Below are 21,154 nucleotides of genomic sequence, written 5' to 3'. Positions count from 1 at the left end.
GTTTGACAGTTCGCCCCTTGGCCAGCACATTGAGTGGCCGCAATTTGTTTTTTGATGGGGTCATTGATGCTGGGTGCTTCTTTGTTGTTGTGAGGAGATGTTAAGTTGAAAGTTAGACGCTTTTTGCTGAGTATTTCTTCTCTGCAATATCTAATGGGCTGCAGCGATAGTTGGCATACGGTTGTGTGGTGAAAGGCCCGATAAGAAAGCCTTTTGCAGTTCAGAATCAATTGCTGTGACATCAAATCTGGATCCTGTCGGGCCAAAAGACGATTACGACAGATGAGCAGTGAAGAAGGTTGATGACGTATGCCGGTGTTAAATCCTTCAGAGAGGCCTGTGAGCAGGTATTCAACAAATCCTTTGTTTGGGTGGTTAGAAAGTATGGCAACAAGAGTGTCAATATTAAGTCGTGTTGATGGAGCCAGAGGGTCAATATATAGCTGGGCGTTGATGGGGTATCATGAAGTCAGGCTCTGTTAGCTTCGTCTTTGGTTGGCAATTTCTTTTCACTGATGAGTGTTTGGATGAGTGGCACATTAGGCACACATGGGAAAACCGCAGTAATGTTGTTTCTTTGCAGCCCGCCTGGGAATTAAGGCTGTTGCAGATTTCTTTACCCTGGTAGATGACGCGTTTTTCGCCCGCTTCTGTCGATGGTTGATGAAGGTGATTGAAACCTCAAGAAGTTGCTGTTAGGTTCTTACATTCGCAATGAGGGCACACTTCAGTAGAGTGGGTTGTGCTATTGCATATGTTGCATAGCTTGGCTTTGAGACCAGCGAATGTGATTAGTATATATGAGCGTATCGCGAACTGCATAATGCGATGGTATTCCTTGAGGGCTAAGCTGCTCAAGAGTTTTGACATGCCAATAATGTCTTAACATATGCATCCAATTCTGCTACACGATTAGGGAATGACTCACACATGACGTTTTATAAAGGGAGGAAGCTTGAATAAATTCGGGAATGGTAAGAGGTCTATTAACCCTGCTGTCCTGGAGGGGTTTTTGCCACAGAGTTTCGTTGTGGATGATAATATGCCGTTCACCGTCATTATAATCGTAGCCGGGTGTAAGTAAGCAGGCAAGATCTGAGAGTGAGGTCCTTGCCTGCAAGAATACCGGTATCCGGCGAATGGCAGGAGATTCAGTTCAGCATTGGGCAGCCTTCAGAGGTACGCCATGGCCATGAGGAGGTGTTACCAGTAAAGTTCAGGCAGGAGGAACCATGTTTACCCCTGGAAGTGTCGCTTGGACAATAGGATTGTACGTTGTGTGGCGCCGCCATCTTGGTTGTGCTGGGGGTTGTTGTTTTTGCCAGAAGTAGGGGCTTGTCCAAGCAGGTCAGTGAGAGGGCGCTGCTGTAGTGGATTTGCTATGTTGGCGGTGGCCTTGTTGGCCATCAAGGTATGCAGGGTGGAGAACATTGGGGAATGCTTTGTTCGTTGATACTGCAGTTTTGTCCTCTGGAGTTGTAATGGCGACTGAAAGAGGTTGTGGAAGACCGAGAGCAGGCGTCGCTACGGTGGCCAGTGAAGACAGGGTAGTCTGACCTTTTTTGGCAGCGAGATGGTCCAGTGTGGTAGACGCCCCTTGGGTCCCTGATCTTGAACAGGTCACTGGGTGGACATATGGTGTTACGTGTAATGCAGACTTCTTTGTGTGTTTTCAAGGAGATATTGTCATGTTGGCGCCTAAGATGTCTACGTCAGCAATGCATAAGTGACTTCAGGACAGGTTTGTTCTGCAGGCAGCCTAGCTCTGTGGACTTACAAACTAGATTTGTGTTATCACACAATTCCTTATTTACTTCAAACGTGCCTATAAAAACAATTATTTCATCATTTTTCCTATTGTTTTATTCTAATACAATTATTTGCCTGAGGATTTGCAGAAACAGAAAATCTTAACTTTGGAATGACTGAAAGGATTTTGACCATATACTCATTTTTCATCATTTTCAAAGCACTTTTGAAATTACATGAAACAACAATTTTAATAGTGACTTTAAAATTTTCACCTGGTATACAGTACATGTTATGTAACAGACACCAGGTTGTGCATTTCACATGCACATAGGTCAGCTGGGAAGTGCTGTCATTATCATTTATGCATGTTTAACTTATTTCCCAATTGAACTATCTTTAGGCAGTTTACTGTACCGGTAGTTTTAGCTTTTTTCTGATTGATTATTCATATACAGGTATTTCTGCTGATTCTTTGGGTCCATATATCCACCTCGTGTTGCTACATCATCAACTATTTTGCCAACAACTCCATGCCAATTCAATTACCTGACCTAGCCACACAATGAAGAGGCTACACCATCATTGATGGTATTTTGCTGGTATTTACTATAGATTAAACCAACAGTATAGCAATACAAGTTGAAAATGTTAGAATTAGCTTCCTGGTGAAGACAAATCCACCTTGTACCGGTAGTTCTTCTAAACAAATCTATATGTATAGCATAGTGTATTAAGAGAATTGTTTAAGTCATAACACACTTTCCAAAATTTATAAAAACGTTATTTATTAGTAGCATGGTCCAAGAGAATAGAATGTCAGACTGGATATTAATTGTATTGAACAGCATACAACAATTCATGTAGCTTACGTTATACAACATCATTTTTGATAAGAGCAGTGTCAAATATCTATTATGATACCGGTATATGAAGTCACTGAGTCTAGGCTAAGAGCCGGAATCGGCAAAATATCTGGCAACAAATCTGATTCCAGTTATTAATGTTAAGTGAACTGACATTTCAAACTTTGTTAGAGAAAAAATTGCCACACAAAGTTCCTGATCCATAAACTTTACTATTTGCTCTCATTTAGGTCAGACTCAACAAAGGGATGTAGCTTTAAATGAAGAAGATGAAAATAACTAAATTTGAAATTTAAGTCTTGATTACAATGCTAACAAATTCATCAATCACCTTGACTTGACATCCAGAACCAGTTTATTTATTTATTTTATTTATCTATTCATTCCGACATTCAACAAGCATAGCCCAATAACTGAATGCAAACAGAGAAAAATTAAACATAAAAATGACAAATTACAACATGCAGAAACTAACTAAAAAGGCAATTCTCTCACTTCACTTAATTCACTTCACTTATTTCTCTCTGAGTGGTATAAACCATTAGACAGCCGGTATTATGGGATGTCTTGGAATCCTGAGTAGAAGTAAAATACTGCAGAATGGTTACATTGACAATTTGATGAAATATCATATCAATGAGTTGTTGACGTAATGTAGGCAGACATACAACTGTTTGCAAACAATTCACCGAAAACGGTGCCAAGAGAAGTTAAAAATTAATACATGCATTGAAATGTCACTGATCAGCAAATAATGGTACTTCCGACTTTCAACACTCCTAAGGTTTGTGAACTGGACTCTGGTCTCTGTACAACCTATACTGGTTTAGTTCCAAATTACCTACGGTCATACATATGCATGTGATCAGTCTGGTTCTAACTGCTTCCCTGTAGATTACTTACAACTTCATCGTAAGATTTCCATGTATCTGCAAAATAAGGATAGATCAGTGAATGAGATTTATACAAACCAAGGTATGTGAGTAAGTTAACAGGAAGTAATATTTTTTAGGTTATGAAAATTTTCCACCAAATGGCATTGTTTAACAAAGGTCAACTTACAACAAGTATGGTGACTTAATTGCTTTGTGCATGATCAGTTGTCGAGTAAATATCCTGCTAAAATTTCTTCTGTTATCATAAAAAGTTACGGTAAAATATTACCATTAGGATTTTTTTTGTAGGGTGATTATACCTTGATGAAGTGAATTCTCATGATGACAGCCATACATACTGGCTATAAATTTATAGTTGTCTCCAAGGTTATCGTTCACCAAGTTAAAGCGATGTATTCGTTGCTTCGCTTCGATAAAGTTTGTATGTGCGATGTGTGATAGTGAGCGTGCGTGCATGAGTGCTTCACGAACTCTACAATGTGTGAGTGATCTCAGTCAGAAAATGTAACAACTTAGCCGGCTAATGAACCACTCTTTTTTGAGAGTGGAGATTAATTTAGCCGAGCGGTTCTCTCTGTTGCCTTTCCACTAGGCGACTGATGCTGTATGTTTGTGGGTTTGAACGCGATTGAAAACTAGCCGTATTCCATAACCTGGTACAAATACATGTTGGTTTGCTGAAGTGTGGATAACATAATGACACCCCAAATAATTCAAGGTAACGAGATAACAAGTGACCTACACAGGCTGGCGTATGCAACTTTTGTCATCACATGTACAAAACTGAATAATGAGGTCATTTCTATTGACATAAAACCAAATTTAATTGTGTTGGATAAACAGTTTGAGAGAATAAAATGAGACAAAAATTCAAAAATTTATGCCTGTTAATTGTTAAAGAATATTTGATTACGGCATCACTGAAAAAGATAAATATCAAATTTGAAAGCTGTAAAAACGCAATTCAGGTATTAGAGAAAATTGTTTCTCAGATACAGAATGAACATGATTTGCATAACAACTGACTTGCTCACAAAATATAAATTGACAGCATGTACGGTATACTCTTGTCCAGGCGATGTAAATTAATGCTTACTAAAGAAAAAAATGGTACAAATTTATCATGTTTAAATACAAAGTAAATCACATGAGGACATGGCCTGAGCTAATAAGCGTAATATATATATTTATCACATGAACCAGCTCAAATCTCCACCTGTGTGACGTACACCAGTACAGATAAGAAATACATATTACTCCTGTTGTACGTCATCAACCAGAACTATTTTTCCTGCAATGGTACAGTTCGTACATGCACATCGCGACACAGACCGATTTGTCGTAATCAATGACGTGCCTCATGGCATTTTGACAAAAAGGTGACCCGATAAATCCAGATATGGAAATTTCGAGTTGCTTAAGCTTTAGCTATTCGCAAGAATCGAATGAAGATACCGTCGATCTTTTAATGGCTCAGTAATGTCACAGCTCCAGTTGTAAGGCTCATTGTGAACGTCGTCATACCTGGTGATCACCAAGACACGTCGTACCAGGCGATCCCGGTCAGTGATAAACCCAAAAGATACACCTCAACGAAAGTTAAATTTACTAAATCAGTAGGCTGTAGAACATTAAAGACATAAGCTGTCAACCTGTAGCCTTTAAACCCTGCAGTGCAGTGCTGTAAAATCCAATGTATTTCGAAAGTGGACTCGGCCAACACTCACAACAGAACAGAGTTATCCGTCAAGTACAAAATAGGGATGTACCTACGGGCGATACCGGTATATGTGTCAAAGCAAACATCACATTCCGTAAGACGAAAAACTGATGACTGAGATGGCCACGGGCACGGCGGAGACCGGTGGAGGCAGTGCCCATTACAAGCGTACACTCTGTGTGTCATTGATCTGAATCTTTCGGCTGGCAAAGGTCGTAAACTTGTGATATTTTAAAAGCCACAGCATCTCTAAGAATGATAACTACTGTTTCAATGGTGTCATTGCATTAACTTCATACATACCGGTATAATTGTAAATATTCTATATAACTCAAAATACTATGGTTATCCATTGCTAGTGCGGTGAAAGCTATGTCCGCTGATGGCAGACTTGCCTAGGCATCGGTCCAGCGCGAGACAATGATTGACACGCTCGTGACCTAATCCATATGTCTGATTGATGGAGATACTATTTGATGTATCAAATTTCAGCTTAATCGCGGATTAATGAATTAAAGTATACCTGTAAACATTTGCACATCTCCTGGGTGACAGGCCACTTTACTTATTAAATGAAAGTAATCCGCGTACATAAAACAAATGGCATTGTTTACCAAAGGTCAACTTACAACTAGTATCATGACATGGAATTTTGTCTGTAGGTGGGAAAGAAGGAAGCTGCCTATCAGTTCGCATGTTTTGTGCACCGTCAAAACTATCCATAGTGACGTAAAATGCTTAAATTAGTGTTTGTCTTCTGCCATGACTGTTGTTTATGTGTCAGGAGGGCATTTTTGGCATGGATGATGATGTTTATCGGTAGTGATGTTGTCATAGGTAGAGGCAAGTCAAGTGCTTTGTTAAGGAGGTCTTTGCTGATGGATGGATAGAATTCTTCGATGTCGAAGCGGATGAAGTTGTATTTTTCCTTGTTTTTGATAAGCTTGAACCATTAAACTACAGCTGAGGTGTTTTTCCATTGGTTTATTTTGATTGCTGCAGTGATTTTATTACACTTATAGGTTTAGTACGTCTGTGCATCCATCTGTCCGTCCGTTCACATACATGTAGATATCTCAGAGATGTCTGGAATGATTCAATTCACACTTGGTACAAGGATTACCCCTTAGATGTCATACATACATGTATGCACGTAAATTTGTTTTGTGATACGATCCAATATGGCCACATGGAGGCCATTTTGTTACAATATTTTCATGTCCTGAGCCATAATTTAAAGTTTGCACAAGGACATCAACCTACCCGGGTATGGCTCTAAAGCAATAAATATGCACATGGATTTATTTCACGATACGATTCAATGTGGCTGTTTGGCGGCAATTTTGTAATAGGTTTTTCATGTCCGGAGCCATAACTCAGACATGTATCAACCAATTTTATTCAAAGCTGGTACAAGCACATGGATTGCTGTCATGCAATCTACGTTTGTATGTCGATTTGATTCATTGAATGATCCATATGGCTGCATGAGGGCCATTTTGTATTCATATTTTGTTACAATTTTTCATGTCCAGAGCCATTAACTCCAACAAGTCTCAACCAATTTTATTCAAAGTTGGTACAGGGACATTGACCTATGTCATACCTATAGACGTGGGTTTTTTTTCACGATACGATTCAATATGACCGTGTGGTGGCCATTTTGTTTCATTTTTTATGTTAAGAGCCATAACTCAGGCACGTCTCAACCGACTTTATTCAAAGTTTGAACAAGAACATGGACCTTTGTCGTACATATACACACTTTGATTTTTTTCAAGGTAAGATCAAATACATTGGCTGCGTGAAAATAGTGTAAAACCTACTAGGTACTTTGACATTGACTAGTATATGTTGTTTATTACATCTCACCTATAGCACTGATCTTGTAATTGCATGGTTAAAAGTAAACCATGTGACTTTCAAAAAAGATGATATAACATTGATACATGCCCTTATGAAAATTTTAGCCTTCCCGACAAGATTTTCGGGAGCTCTCCAGAAAAGGTCCCGCAGTGGTCCAGGAGCTCTCCAGGACCATCTTTCCGGGAGAGCGTGGCATTGCTATTCAAATTAGGTTTGCTGGATCCCTCCTGGAAAGATTAATGTCTCTCTGCAGGACAGGTTAGCTGTCGCTCTGCTGGACAGTTATAGCTGCCGCTCTGCCGGGCTGGTTAGGTGTCGCTCTGCCGGGCGGGTTAGCTGTCGCTCTACTGGGCAGGTTAGCTGCCGCTCTGCTGGGCAGATTAGCTGCTGCTCTTCCGGGCAGGCTAGCTACTGCTCTGCCAGGCAGGCTAGCTGCTGCTCTGCCATACAAAAATCAACCTACCTTCTGCAATCTGACTAACATTTACTCCAACAACCTGAAACTTATCACTGCTGCTGAAAATCACCATTACCAAGCCATCATCTCACAACCTACACCACTCTGCTGCCCCCCAAAAAGAATGCAGGGCTAAAAATTTGGTAGGAATAAAATTTAATCCACCATATTTTTAAAGCCAATCAACATGACCGATATAAATACTTAATGTTCAAAAAATGTTCAAGTGTCCGTAAAGTCCTTAACTTCATATTGTCACAACGACGGATTATTCTGAAAGACTTGTAGGCCTACTTGTCTGTTACAGCTTTGGTTATTGCTTGACTTGTTGTCTTGAAGTTGTCCTATGTGTAAGCTGGAAAAAATATAAAAAAGTTCAAGTCAGATATAAAGTTTATCAAACTTATGACAAAATTATGTATGCAAGTTAGAATCCTCGTTGGAGTTGAAAATTTTGACTCGTTCAACAGCCATCAAACATTGAAGACTGTGAAATTTGCATGTATTCATAAAATAAAGAAAATGTTCCCTCAACTTGTGAATGACAAAATGTGATTTATAGCAGTAGTCTAGTATCAATCTGTTCATCTTGCAATTTGCTTCAAACTAGGAAAGTAGTAGAATCATTGGCATAAAACAAAATTTAATTTGCAGATGATTTATCCCCTGCAGTTATTCCGTTAAGATTGTAGACTTCACCATGTAAAACTCGCTTGGTTTGAGTACACTTCATTGCATACCTACATGAACTTTCTAAAGCCAAATTGAAACATAGTTAGAAAAAAGGTACTGGTAGGCCTTTGTACCGAGCTTATATCTAAGTTGCTTATAAAAAGGTTGCAGCATTAAATGCAATAGAATATTGTATACATATTTTTGTGATGTAAGAGTTCATGTAGAAGTTCAATGAAATATTGTAATGAAATATTGTAAATTAAATACTGATTCCCCTTGCAATATGCCAGCAAAATATCTACAGGTTACATATAAACAAATGTCAAAATACGTTAATAAAAATTTTAAAATAAACTTCAATTTTAAGGACACACGTTCAGAATAATCTTATAAGCAGACAGATGTATATTGATGTCATAGAGAAGTACGTTTTGGAATACATGTAGCAGGTACCAGACTTGGTCAAGAGTTTGAGAACTTAATTCGTATCCAACAATTCCTACATGTATTGTTTTTTTCTTTGTTTTATATCTGTCCTTTTATATCGTACATTGAGGGAAATTTGTATACATGAGCAAAAGTTTTACCTTTGCCAATGCAAGAGAGAAGTATATTATTGTAGATAATAGTATCGGCATGTACTCCATTTTTTGTGTACACTGTACCACGGTCCCTCTATCGTTGTACACTCTACGTTCAACCTCACGAGTTATACCAATTTATTAGAATTCATACAATTGAACAGTATTACTCGAGAATTGCGCCGAACAAAAACAGTAAAAACTACGTCTTCACGTCGCAGAGAAGGCAAATCGAAAATTTACTTACCGAAGTTTAAACGATCGCCTAGATCCACGGGGATGTTATGGTGATCATTGTTCAAATCGACGAGCCGATCGATCTCCACAAGCTGATCATGACGACGATGACTTTTTTACGCGTCGTAAACATTGCCTATAGGTTTTACATACATTGTTAGCGTGTATGAAGTCGTCACGATGATGTCAAACAGCAAATTTACGCGAAATTTTGTCACAACTTATAGGGAAAAATCAGCGACAATTTACTCAGTAATTCAAAGGTCGTAACTGTCCAAAAATTGCCGCTGAGATTTGACCTTTGATTGTTTTACCAATCTGACCAATCATAACGAAGTCTTCACATGATCTATGATGTCATCATGCGTGATACTATTACTTCCGGTACAAAGTCCTCGCGATCGCTGCAGTGTAACTAGCATGAAGTACAGCGGACTTCAAAAGCGTTTAAAAAGTACACTGACGGAAAGTTCATTGAAAAAACCTAGAGCGTTCGATCGACTATCCAAGCAACAGTACATTGAGAGCTCCTGTGGCCATGACTAAGGCGCGACACGATGTCAGAATATAGCAGGAATATAGTGGCGAAACCCTACGTATAGCATTCCCATATGCCGCCGTGCTACAAGTTACAACTGTGTATCGTACAAAGGTACTACTACCGTAAATCTATAGTGTGCCTTTTCGGTTTTACGGGACCCAAGTTTCAATGAAAATTGTATTCTTTGCGACAGAGTGAGATACGAACACCAACGCATCAGTTCAACTGTATAAACTTGTGTTCGCGTGTGTTTCTCTGGGAGAGTTGAGGTTACACGTATTACGTGCACGGACAGCATCCATGGGTTGAGAACACAATAACAATAATGAAAATGGATTTACAAGATTTATTCCCTTGTCTTAAAAACTTCAAAAGTCGGCGATTTAGTAACTGCACTGATCAAAGTAAAAATGATGTTTTTGGAAATAATTGTCGATGAGATAATTTGTAAGGTCAATATTGTCACAGACGTGATGTAAATCCTGTATTTAAAAGTAAGCAATGAAATGTTATTGTTATCAATTATTATTTCCTTCGTGGACTACGGCCGATTTTCGAGAGATTTTCGTTGCTGCCATGAATTTAATTTTGAATTTTCTTACGGATTAATTTATCATTGGCTCAAAAAGTAACCTGATGGCAAAGAAAACATTTTCATAGGAATTTTTGTGGCTGCCTATAGTGTACTCATGAAACAGCATTGTTAATCATCAGAATACCCTTTTTAGCAGTTTGTAGCTCGATCGCCTCAATCACATCATAGCAGCTTTTACTGTCTATTAATTATCACACTGTGAATAAACTATTAGCACTGCAAACCCACGCTCAGCTCATACATCGCTTGGGCTTATGTATACCATACGGATAGTTTTCAATCGGATTCGAACCACAACATACGGCATCAGTCGCCTAGCTGAGAGGCCACAGACAGACCCGCTCGGCTACATCTCCACTCCCAAATAAAGAGTGGTTCAATAGCCGGCTAAGTTGTTACATTAACTGACTGTGACCGCTCAACACGTTGTAGAGTTCGTGAGCACTCACGCACGCATGCTCACTATCATACATCGCACATACACACTTTATCGAAGCGAAGAAACGAATTTCACCGCTTTAACTGGGCGAACGATAACCTCGGGGACAATTCTGTCCACCAGCAGTGTTACCAACCCAGGCAAACTGCAAACTGCAAACTTCATTTATTTTTATTTTATTTTTTTATATTTGTGATAGACAATACCGCAGCAAATATTAAGCTTACTGATCGCCTCTGTGCAACTATGACACATATAAGTCGATCTGTCCTCTGCTACCTCCATGGTCTGATAGTCAAAATACATTAAGTGCAGAGATGCTCTCTCCACTCCTATCATTTTCTGTCGCTCTAACGGGACAGATTTGTTGTTAGATATATCTGATCAGCCACAATTATTAGGCCACTAATGTTCCTGCAGAGATGCTGCACCATTCAAGTAATTTGCTGCCGCGCTCTGCCGGACAGATTTGTAACAAAGTGATCTGCCCACTAGCGGGGCAATTCTGCGGGCCAGAAATCTGCCCTGGAACTCTGCAGCTTTAGTCCCAGAACAGTCCTGTCGCTCTCCCCGCAGCTTTCCTGTCGCTCTCCTGCCAGGACCTCATTTTGTAAGGGTGTAGTTCAATTTGCTCTTGCCCTCGACTCTTGCCTGCTACGCCCTAGGCATTCGAACACAAGTTTTGAAGATCGAACACAAATTTGATCCAATATGGCCGCATGATGGCCATTTTGTTACATTTTGTCTTTGGCTGCCACATTTTGTTACAATATTGATGATACCCTCGCCTCTGGCTCGAAAATCATCAATATTATGGTCAGGGATCGCCATCCCTTGGGCAGGCCGCAAATCATGATATTGCCCTCACCGTCATGTGTTGTTATTTAAATGTAGACGGTCAATTGAAATACCGTACTACATGCAAAAAACAAAGGCCAATATGGATACACTGCTTGTATTGCCATCATGGAATAAAAATCCACAATGTTCAACAACCTGGCAGCTGATCAGTGATTTCTGTGAAAACACACTGAAGACTTAAGAAACCTTCTGACTTGTCTAAAATTCACTGCAGTGTCCTTGATGTTGAAGTGAGTGAAGAATTAAGATGCTACAGCACATGGTCTGATCCTCCCGAAGATCCACCTGTAATAACCTGGCTTCATGTAAACTACTATCACACCTGCAGAATTTGCAAGATATTTGACATGTACCAATAGTTGCATTCAAAGAAACGTACGACAAAGAATGCTGCATCTGCTATACCGTACATAACTCTTCCCTTTAGCCAAAGTTCACAAAATGCCTTCCAAACCTTCTGCGTTGTTTGTTGCAAATTCCTGGGATAAAGACGAGTTAGGTCTCACAGCATTTAACAGATCTCTCATCCAAGATTTCTTTCTGTGAAAGAAAGGCAAAAAGTGGTGAAGCCCTGACAGCCTACTGTACTGTACTTGATGTGAATATCAGTGATGACCAGAAGAAAGATGCTCAGAGCTGTGGTGTTACCTTGATTCCAGCACAAATAGGGGAATTAGCTGATCCAGAAGATGAACTTCCTGCATTGAAGAGGCTGGCACATTATCAAATATACTACCCAGACCTGAAACAATTGGAGAATGTCCAATATGTAATTGGGTATGCTCCAAAGACAGGACTTGCAGCAGCTGATATCAGAGAAAAACTCTTTCCAGGTGCAAAGTTAGTTCTCATCAACCATGCTTGTCCAGAATCTGACTGCTTACAAGCTGAACAGTATGGGATACACGAATTTGAAGAAAAGATGCTGCGTATGGCAAGTAAAGCAGACCTGATATTTTCCATCGGACCTAAGATCCACCAGTACTTTCAGAATGCATACAGGGCTGAGGTCAATGGTAAATACTTGTCAGAAATTCCACATGAAGAAATTCTCCCGAGACCAGTCAGTTGTGAGTTGCGGAGGGATCCTAAAGAAGGGGAATTCCAACACCACATACTGATATGTGGTCAGATTGATACACAGGAAGCCCTAGAAAGATGTGATGTCATGGCAGCTTCAATTGGGGTAGCGTCAAATCAGTGGACGAAAACGTGCACAAACCCTCCGATGTGGAAGATACAAGGTGTTTCTAAACAAGCACACAAAACTGCTGAAAAGTTCTTATCTGTTAAGATAAGTGTCCGCATTCAAACCCACACTTCTTCCAGGACAATCAGTGAAAGTTCTGCTCAGATCTCTACAACAGTCTCACCTCTGCCTCCCTTCACCATATTATGTGGATTACAGCTTTAATGGCTTAGAAGCAATAGTATCCGGTTTACCAACAGCTGTCTATGAGTATTCCCATATAGCTCACTTCATCATGAAATACTTTAAAGATCACGCTGACAACTGTGTTGTAAGAAGTGCTGAGCAGAATCTGTCAGATACAATAGTTAAACACCTCCAAGACACAGCTAAAGCCTTTAAGAGAGCAGAGCAGCTGAAAACAGACTTGGTGAATGGTGAAGTCATATCAACAAGTCATGCAAGATTTGCAACTCTTTTAACTACACCTGTTCAGCTACAAAGTGGAGATGACAGCACAGTTCAAGGAACAGAGATATATGAGAAAGGTATTCATCTAGTTTGAATTTCTACAATGACTAAATTTTTAAAAGCCAACAGAAATAGACACAAAGATAACATTAAAAATTAATTTCTTCTTCTTGTAAATTGTAATCTCATATGGTTAGTTTTTCACTTACAAAGTTTTCCTATGAACTTTCCTTAAGTTTATTTAAGAACTTAGATTTGGAACTGAAATTTGCAATTAAGGAAGAACTTTTGAAAGAAACAGTACTGTAATATGGGATAGCTTATAAAGCGTAAACTCAAATTAAAGTGTAAACACAGTTACAATTCCTCTTCTGGTGATTGTAAAACAGCCAACTTAAGAAAATGAAATCAATCATTGACTGTAACAGCAAGAACTAAATTAAATTTGAGAAACGTTACCAATAATTGAGTAGATTATGGAAAACGCAACAGATAAACGTTCATAGTTCACAATTCAAGTCTTAAACTTTTGGAGTTTTCCTAATTCAAAAGATGGCAGCAAAGGTCAAATTACCAACTTTAGAATTAATTGGATATAAATATCATCATATTTGCAATAAAAGATTTCCAGTATTATTATTATTATATTTCAATACTTTGTGAGAAACTGATTCAATATTGGCAAATTATTCCTTTGTGTAATAGTACAATATGTTCCTGTAATATTTTTCAAAATCTATTCATACAGCTTGTTTTAGGCTGTGTAAACACTAATGTACACAACCGTTATCATGATATGAAAGATGTATGGAAACAAGTAACAAACCTCCACTAAAGTGATGTGTTATAATTCATGTCATCATAAGTACCAATATTAAGACAGTGTATCAAACGAAAGTTTTGTCTTTTGTCCTTTTTTGTTCATTTACGCTGAATTATTTTCATCATTCATTTCCACAGAGTCTGTTGGTGTACAAATAGAATTGGACAACAATGTCTATTACAACGACTGAAAGAACTAGAAGAAGAAATGAAAGACTTAAAATCACAACTAAGAAAGGATAAGACGGAGGAAATGACTAATCTGAATGCTGTATGGAGAGACTGTAAACAAGCACTAAAACGTAAAGTAGAACAGGTAGTGGCTGACGAAGATGACAGTGGTGATGTAAAGAAAGTCTGCAAGACAAAACTTTGGTGATGGGGTGGATCCAACAAGTTTGACAGCAGAGTCTTTGGCAATCTTACTTAGGCTACAAACTCTTTATAATCTCTACAGAGTAAAGCAGACTTGTAGATGTGGAAGTCTGGCCAAAGCATTTGAACCACTACTGATAACAGATGAAATGAGAGAGATTGCTGCAAAAGTTGGAATCAAACTACAGTTGAAGGCAACATACAACCAAGAGAGATTCAAGAAAGTTGAACTTTTCTTCATCAATCGTAAGTTTAAATCATCTAAATAGAGTGTCTTGGAATTCTGTAATAATTTTGGTTTATTGGAAGGTTGAGCATGATAATTGTTACAGTATTGTGTATCATTGTTTGCCTTTTCATTGAATCACTTTTTATCATACAACTACCCTTCATTTTACTATGACAAATATAAATTAATGAGTAAATGGCTTACGGGTATTGGGGAAATATTTCATTAATTAAAACAATGACCTATTCAACCATGAATGAAGTAGTATGCCTCCTAATATGCTGATGCATAATCAGTGAGTCATTAACTATCCTTTGCGCTATATTGTGCAATCACTCAAGACAACTTCTTCGGTTTCCACACTGCTGTAAAAACATAAATATGATTTTGTGTTGTTTTAAAATATTGCCATACATTTTCCTGCAGGAGATGGTGGTGGAATTCAACCAATGAAAATCCATGATGTCCTTGCAGAAGACAGTGCTGAAGATGTGCAGATGAGTTCCAATGTGAGTAAAATACTATAGTATTATTTCATTTCATTATGTTGAGATAGTCTGCAATGACAGCTATTGAATTCAGTAAATTCTAAATTCAATTCAAACTCACAATACATGGCACCATGATACCTATCATGTGACACTGCAATGGTAGAGTTAGAATAAAGCTATGAACTTCTTTTATTGTAATAATCTATGCAGCAAATTTGATAAAATATACAGCAAAATGTTACAGCTTTGATTGACCCTTGGTGAATTCCAAATGTTACTGGTAGAAATATGTGCACATGTAAACACACAAGGGGTTCATTTCAGCTTCCTTTGTGAGTTATTTGCAACTGGACAAAACGCAGTAAGTTGCAGTATTTATCTGAATCCAAGGTAAAACACATTAGCTAGTGAATATACTTCACCAACCACTCCAACACTAACAAAACTTACCAATGTCGATGGTCAATCCCATTGAGGTCTGTAATGGAACATACCTTTTGACTTTCAAAAGATATGAACTTATGAAATACAGTATGATTAATAACATGTCATGCAAATGCCATACTCCCCCCCGCTTGTAGTTGGGAATCTGTCACTGGAAGTAATTAAATTGAAGATGATACAACGCGCATGAAAAAGAAATAGGGTACATGCCAATATTGGATTGGATTGTGATAAAGGTGGCATTAGTATGAATTGCACTTTTACCAACTTGGATAGATAGATTGTATAAGGTATATTGTGAACTGTAAATTCACTTAAAGCTAGAACAGTCCAGGTTGTCTACGTAATGGCTTTTGATATGTAAAAATCACAAATGCTTCTATATTCAGTACAGAAGGGACTGACCACAATTAATAATTTATACTGCTAAATGCATCCTGACTGTTAAATCTTTGCATGATAAACATCTGCAGCAAGTTTCATCACATTTAATGAGATCAATCGGGATGTAAAACGCTTTTAATTAAAACTTTCTTTCCCTGTTTAGAGACCCAAATTTAATACAGATAAAATGAGGTTGTCCATACCAGTTGGTGAAAACATAACTAAGCCAACTGGGCTACGATCCTCATTACAAACTATCATTAATAAGTCAATAAGTAATTAATTGAGAGGATGTTGGTAACTGTTTTTCCTTCCTAATATAACACTGACGGATTATCACTTGTACAAAGAATCTTCAAATATGACGTAGTATTTCAGAGCATATGAAATTAGTAAAGTTAAATGTGCGAATTAAAAAATAATTAACATGACATTGATACACGTCTTTATTCACTGTTAAACCGATGTGACCTAAACGCTGCTGTACAAAGTTTCATAAATTCTATGAAGCATTTCTTGACATATCAGGTTGTGTTGATGTGATGAAACATGAAAATCAGTAGTAAATTGAGATGACACTGCTAAATTTATCTTTGCACGCTATTACAAGACTTGTGAGATCAACATCTGTACCAAGTTTCATCAAATTTGCTGCAGCATTTCTAGGCATATATGATTGATTATGAAAGTTTATCAAATATGTAAATTATCAATTATTGATATAGTACTGTTAAATGTCTTTGCATGCTATTAGAGCTCTGAGAGATCAACATCTCACAGTAAGTGAGGCTACCCACAATTCTCCATGATCTGTACACACGGAGATCACTAACTGAACTGAAGCAAATTTCTTCTGTACAGAGAACAACTCAGTCCATATTTCAAATTCTGGCAACATAGTTCTGATAATCATAATTTTCTGATTTCTCACTGTGAATAATGAGAAGATCAACCCCTTTTCCGCGGAGGAGATAGCAATTTTGTTATTTTGTCGACATAGATTTTTGACAGCCATACACAATATTTTCAAGGAAACTAAGGGAATAAGTTGCATCTGTGTTGGCAAAAGAAAGGATATTGATTTTTTTAAATGTTTGTAACAAAGGAAATTTGCATGTCTGACAGGTGGTATGATGAGACCGTCTTAGTTGCCGATAACTTTATCTTGACAAGTGTGCAATTTTTAGCACCTACAAACATCGACTTCTCATTCAATTTACTCTTGAATTTTAAACATAATCAATAATTTTGGAACATAGTTTTAACAAATAATCCTGAACTTAAATTGTAAGTTAAAAATTGTTAAGAAACTGATAAAATTGAAAAAGCCTTTAGCAAAAATGTCTGAGTGAACAAATCAAGGGGAATTGTGGGTAGCCTCACTTACTGTGCATCTGTACCACTTTTCATCAATTTGATGCAATATTTCAGGACATAGCAAACATGTGAGGAAATTCATTGAATATGAAAATGAGCGATTAATTAACATGACAATTCTCAATGTCTTTGTACAATATTATGGGACTGTGTTCTAAATTCTGTACCAAGTTTTATCAAATTTGTGGCAGTATTTCTAGAATTGCACCCTTCTTACAAATCCAATTTGCGTCTACTCAGTATTTCTTGACATGTTTACTGGAATTATCAAATTCTTAAAATATGTCAATTAGCAAGTTATTGACCCAATACTGATAATGTCATTGTGTGCTATTAGGGTTCTGTGTACCACAATCTGTACAAAGTTTCACCAAATTTGGAGCTGTCTCTCAAGAAACAGAGCTTTTTTTCAAAAATCATTAATGCAAATTATCACTTATTATGCATGTCACACCCAAAAAAATAGACAAGCATACTGGTATGTGTTCCATAGTGTATTACCCTTGCACTAAGAGTGAAAGGAATCGGCCCATGCATGTCTTTGATATTTGCTTGAATGGACGGATGGATAGAAAAGAAACCATAGAGGCCCCCCCCAAACTTTGTCTGCAGGGACTAATAAGCAATCATGAGATGGTTTTGCAAGCAAATGTACAATAACGCAATAATCTTTATCTTTTAGAAGGCTGCGGAAACTGATTATGTTGAAGACAACGTTGCAGACATTTCTGAGTATGATCTTAAACATGGTAGGTCCTAACTTTGTAGGTTTTACCTTTGACACGATAGAATGATTCAGCATTTTGAATCAGTAAAAAACAATCAATAAAAGCTCTTCATCAAACATGACATAACCAGCATACTATTTATTTCTAATTTATGTCATCTCACACAATGGCTTTAATTTATATGCACAGAGCTCACTTCATTACAAACAAGTCATATTTTCATCAAGGGCCAAAATATACATTCTCTTGTCACATTCCAACAAAACTAGCAAAATCAAGAGAATGCATCTACCGTATGTCACTTTCAAGTGATTTACCATTCTATTCAAATTAGTTGCAACCTTAGTCATTTTCGTATCAATTATTTTTAATGCAGAAAAGGATCCATCAAAGTTGTTGCTACTTGAGGTGGACCCAGCACTGGAAATGAAGTCATCCACTGAGACTAGTGTACAGACAATGTTCAAAGCTGAGAAGTGTATCAGACTGAAAGGAAGGCAGTGTGATATGCTGCAAATACTGACAACAAATACAGACACAGTTCAACATATCCTATCCTGTAGACAGGATGTCTTAGCACTACTGGGTGTTACAAGGTATCTCTTGACTGATGCAGCAAGTCGGGACATGGATACTCAAGGTAATAATTACAGCAATTGTGATTGATCCAAGCAGATTAGAAGAGGTAAAGTCAACATTACCTACAAGTATTGTTGGTAAATGAAAAAATTCACAAACGCTAACCTGTGGTGATGTGCGTTCCTGGATTTGTGTTAATAAATCTGTCGACTAATTTAAGTAAAATGAAATCATCAAAAGTTTTACACAGGCATACTAAAAGTGGTATGTTATTTGCTTCTGATGGTTTATAATCTGAATTATTGGGAAAGATCTGTGTGCATTTATAGTTTTCAATAACAAGAAATTTGAGTCACAAATACCGGTACAATGTGTGTAATATGATTGTCTTTATATAGATTTGACTGGAAATATTATTTTATAATTTGGATTAATTCATGAGTGTAGAGAGCAATTTTAATTACTTCAAATGTAGCCATAAGTGTGATTATGAAACTGTTAAATTAAACATGAAAATTACAGCTCAGTGATTGAAACACAAAGTACATGTATATATCATTCTGCTAATTTAAAAATGCATTAACAGGAAAGCCTTGCTTTGTACAGGTTGTTATTTTATATTCAGTGTCAAAAAGAGATGTTGCTTGGTTTGTGCAACAATGATAATGGTTGTTGTTTTTTGAGAAATATTGCAACAATTTGGTTTTGAATACTGTGTATGGGAGTATGTATTACTTTTATATTTCCATAAATGAAAGCACTACTTGCATAAATTCAATAAATGAAATCACTACTTGCATAAATTCCATAAACGTAATCACTTCTTCCATAAATTCCATTAATGAAATCACTACTTCCATAAATTCCATAAACGTAATCACTACTTCCATAAATTCCATAAATGAAATCACTACTTCCATAAATTCCATAAATGAAATCACTACCGTACTTCCATTAATTCCATGAATGAAATCACTACTTCCATAAATTCCATAAATGAAATCACTACTTCCATAAATTCCATAAATGAAATCACTACTTCCATAAATTCCATAAATGTAATCACTACTTCCATAAATTCCATAAATTAAATCACTACTTCCATAACTTCCATAAATGAAATCACTACGTCCATCAATTCCTTAAATGAAATCCATTAATTCCATTAATTCCATAAATGAAATCACTACTTCCATAAATTCCATAAATGAAATCACTACTTCCATAAATTCCATAAATGTAATCACTACTAGCAAAAGACAGCCTTCAGTCAGATCAGTCAGTTTGTTTTTCCTCTATTGAAAACAATTACCTTGACTATTGTAGTCTTTATAATGAACTTATTTTCCCTAACTACAGAAATGGAATTACAACTAACCAGAGGTGGCACTAAAGTTCTGACTCTACCAGTATCAGATGAAAATGTCAGTTTACTTGCTAGAAGTTTACTTCCATGTCAAATTAGCCAGGTCCAAATCACAGAGTACATAGTTAAGCAGCTGTTAGCACAAATAAGTGAGAAAGATTCTGAAATAGATCTTCAAAAGTCAGTCCTAGAGCATCAACTAGATGAAGCTAAACAGGAAAAAGCTAATTTGGTAGAACACATCGGAAAATTAACTCAGACAATAGACATAACTGAAAAGGAATTGACCAAACGTGTTGACAAGTCTATGCATGAGAAACTTTCATCTGAACTGGAAGAGAAGGAAAAGATCATCAGTGATCTAGAGGCAAAACTGTCAGGTCTGGAAGAGATACAGTCTGAGTTGAAAATACAGGGACAGGATGAAATTAAAGTTGGAAGTCAATATTCTGAAGATGAGGAAGGAACAAAAGGTAAGATCTTTTGAGTCTCTCAATCTTAATGACAAAAAGACTATAAACTAATGATTAGATATGATATTTTGAATCAGGGAAAATTAATCATAATGCAAAAGTGAATTCTTAGAAAACATGGAGTAAAGTCAATGCTTTCAGACCAAGATTTATCCAGCATTAAATCAGAGTACAGTGTCACTAATATAAATGTATCTGTTAGTAAATTGGGTAACTTCAAGCCACTGTTAATCTGAGTCACATGAATATCTATTCCTGTGACTCAGATTAACAGTGGCTTTGAGTTGTGTTGATAAGCTAAATATACCGGTAGTTGGGGTGTTTCAACAACTTTCAATAAATGTTCAAAAAATAAAACATTACCAAAAGTTGCAGACACTACTTGTCCTTTAAAACTTAGACAAAAGATTACCATAGACTAGCTGTCATATGTGTTCTTTAAATCTGTTTGTAGATGTCATTGGCACTACACTGGATGATGCTAAGAGTAAAAGAAAAATAACTGACAATGAGGACAACAAAACACTGCAACAAAGTACAAGTGTCAGCGAGGGAAGTGAGATGGAGACAGCCACATCAACACAACCTGAGACAACTGACAGGGGAGGAAGTGAGATAGAGACAGCCAAACCAACACAACCTGAGATGACTGTCAGGGAGGGAAGTGAGATGGAGACAGCCACACCAACACAACCTGAGATGACTGTCAGGGATGGAAGTGAGATGGAGACAGCCACATCAAC

The 21,154-nt window shown here is 37.3% G+C and overlaps 1 protein-coding gene and 2 long non-coding RNA genes across 4 annotated transcripts in view; 1 reads left to right on the top strand and 2 right to left on the bottom strand.

Annotated features, from left to right (window-relative positions):
* Positions 1-21,154, top strand: part of LOC139141050 (kinectin-like) — a 40,162-nt gene that overhangs the window by 5,952 nt on the left and 13,056 nt on the right. Inside the window, exons 2-7 of the mRNA XM_070710625.1 lie at positions 11,698-13,220; positions 14,104-14,586; positions 14,996-15,078; positions 17,948-18,014; positions 18,370-18,633; positions 19,932-20,411. Of these exons, the coding sequence (XP_070566726.1) occupies positions 14,490-14,586; positions 14,996-15,078; positions 17,948-18,014; positions 18,370-18,633; positions 19,932-20,411 (991 nt within the window). The 5' untranslated portion in view covers positions 11,698-13,220; positions 14,104-14,489. The remainder of the gene's footprint in view (positions 1-11,697; positions 13,221-14,103; positions 14,587-14,995; positions 15,079-17,947; positions 18,015-18,369; positions 18,634-19,931; positions 20,412-21,154) is intronic.
* The window catches only part of LOC139141060 (uncharacterized), a 38,444-nt gene that overhangs the window by 6,687 nt on the left and 10,603 nt on the right, over positions 1-21,154 (bottom strand). The gene's annotated exons all lie outside the window — the stretch shown is intronic.
* On the bottom strand, positions 7,694-9,227 carry LOC139143340 (uncharacterized). Its single transcript, XR_011554583.1, has 2 exons — positions 9,058-9,227; positions 7,694-7,909 (listed from the first exon to the last, which is right to left on the bottom strand). It is a non-coding gene; the product is annotated as an uncharacterized lncRNA (long non-coding RNA).

Source organism: Ptychodera flava, chromosome 1 (genome assembly GCF_041260155.1).
Source record: "Ptychodera flava strain L36383 chromosome 1, AS_Pfla_20210202, whole genome shotgun sequence".
Classification (NCBI taxonomy): Eukaryota; Metazoa; Hemichordata; class Enteropneusta; family Ptychoderidae; genus Ptychodera; species Ptychodera flava.
Note: the sequence above shows the minus strand (reverse complement) of the source record. Positions and strands in the feature narration are given on the sequence as shown.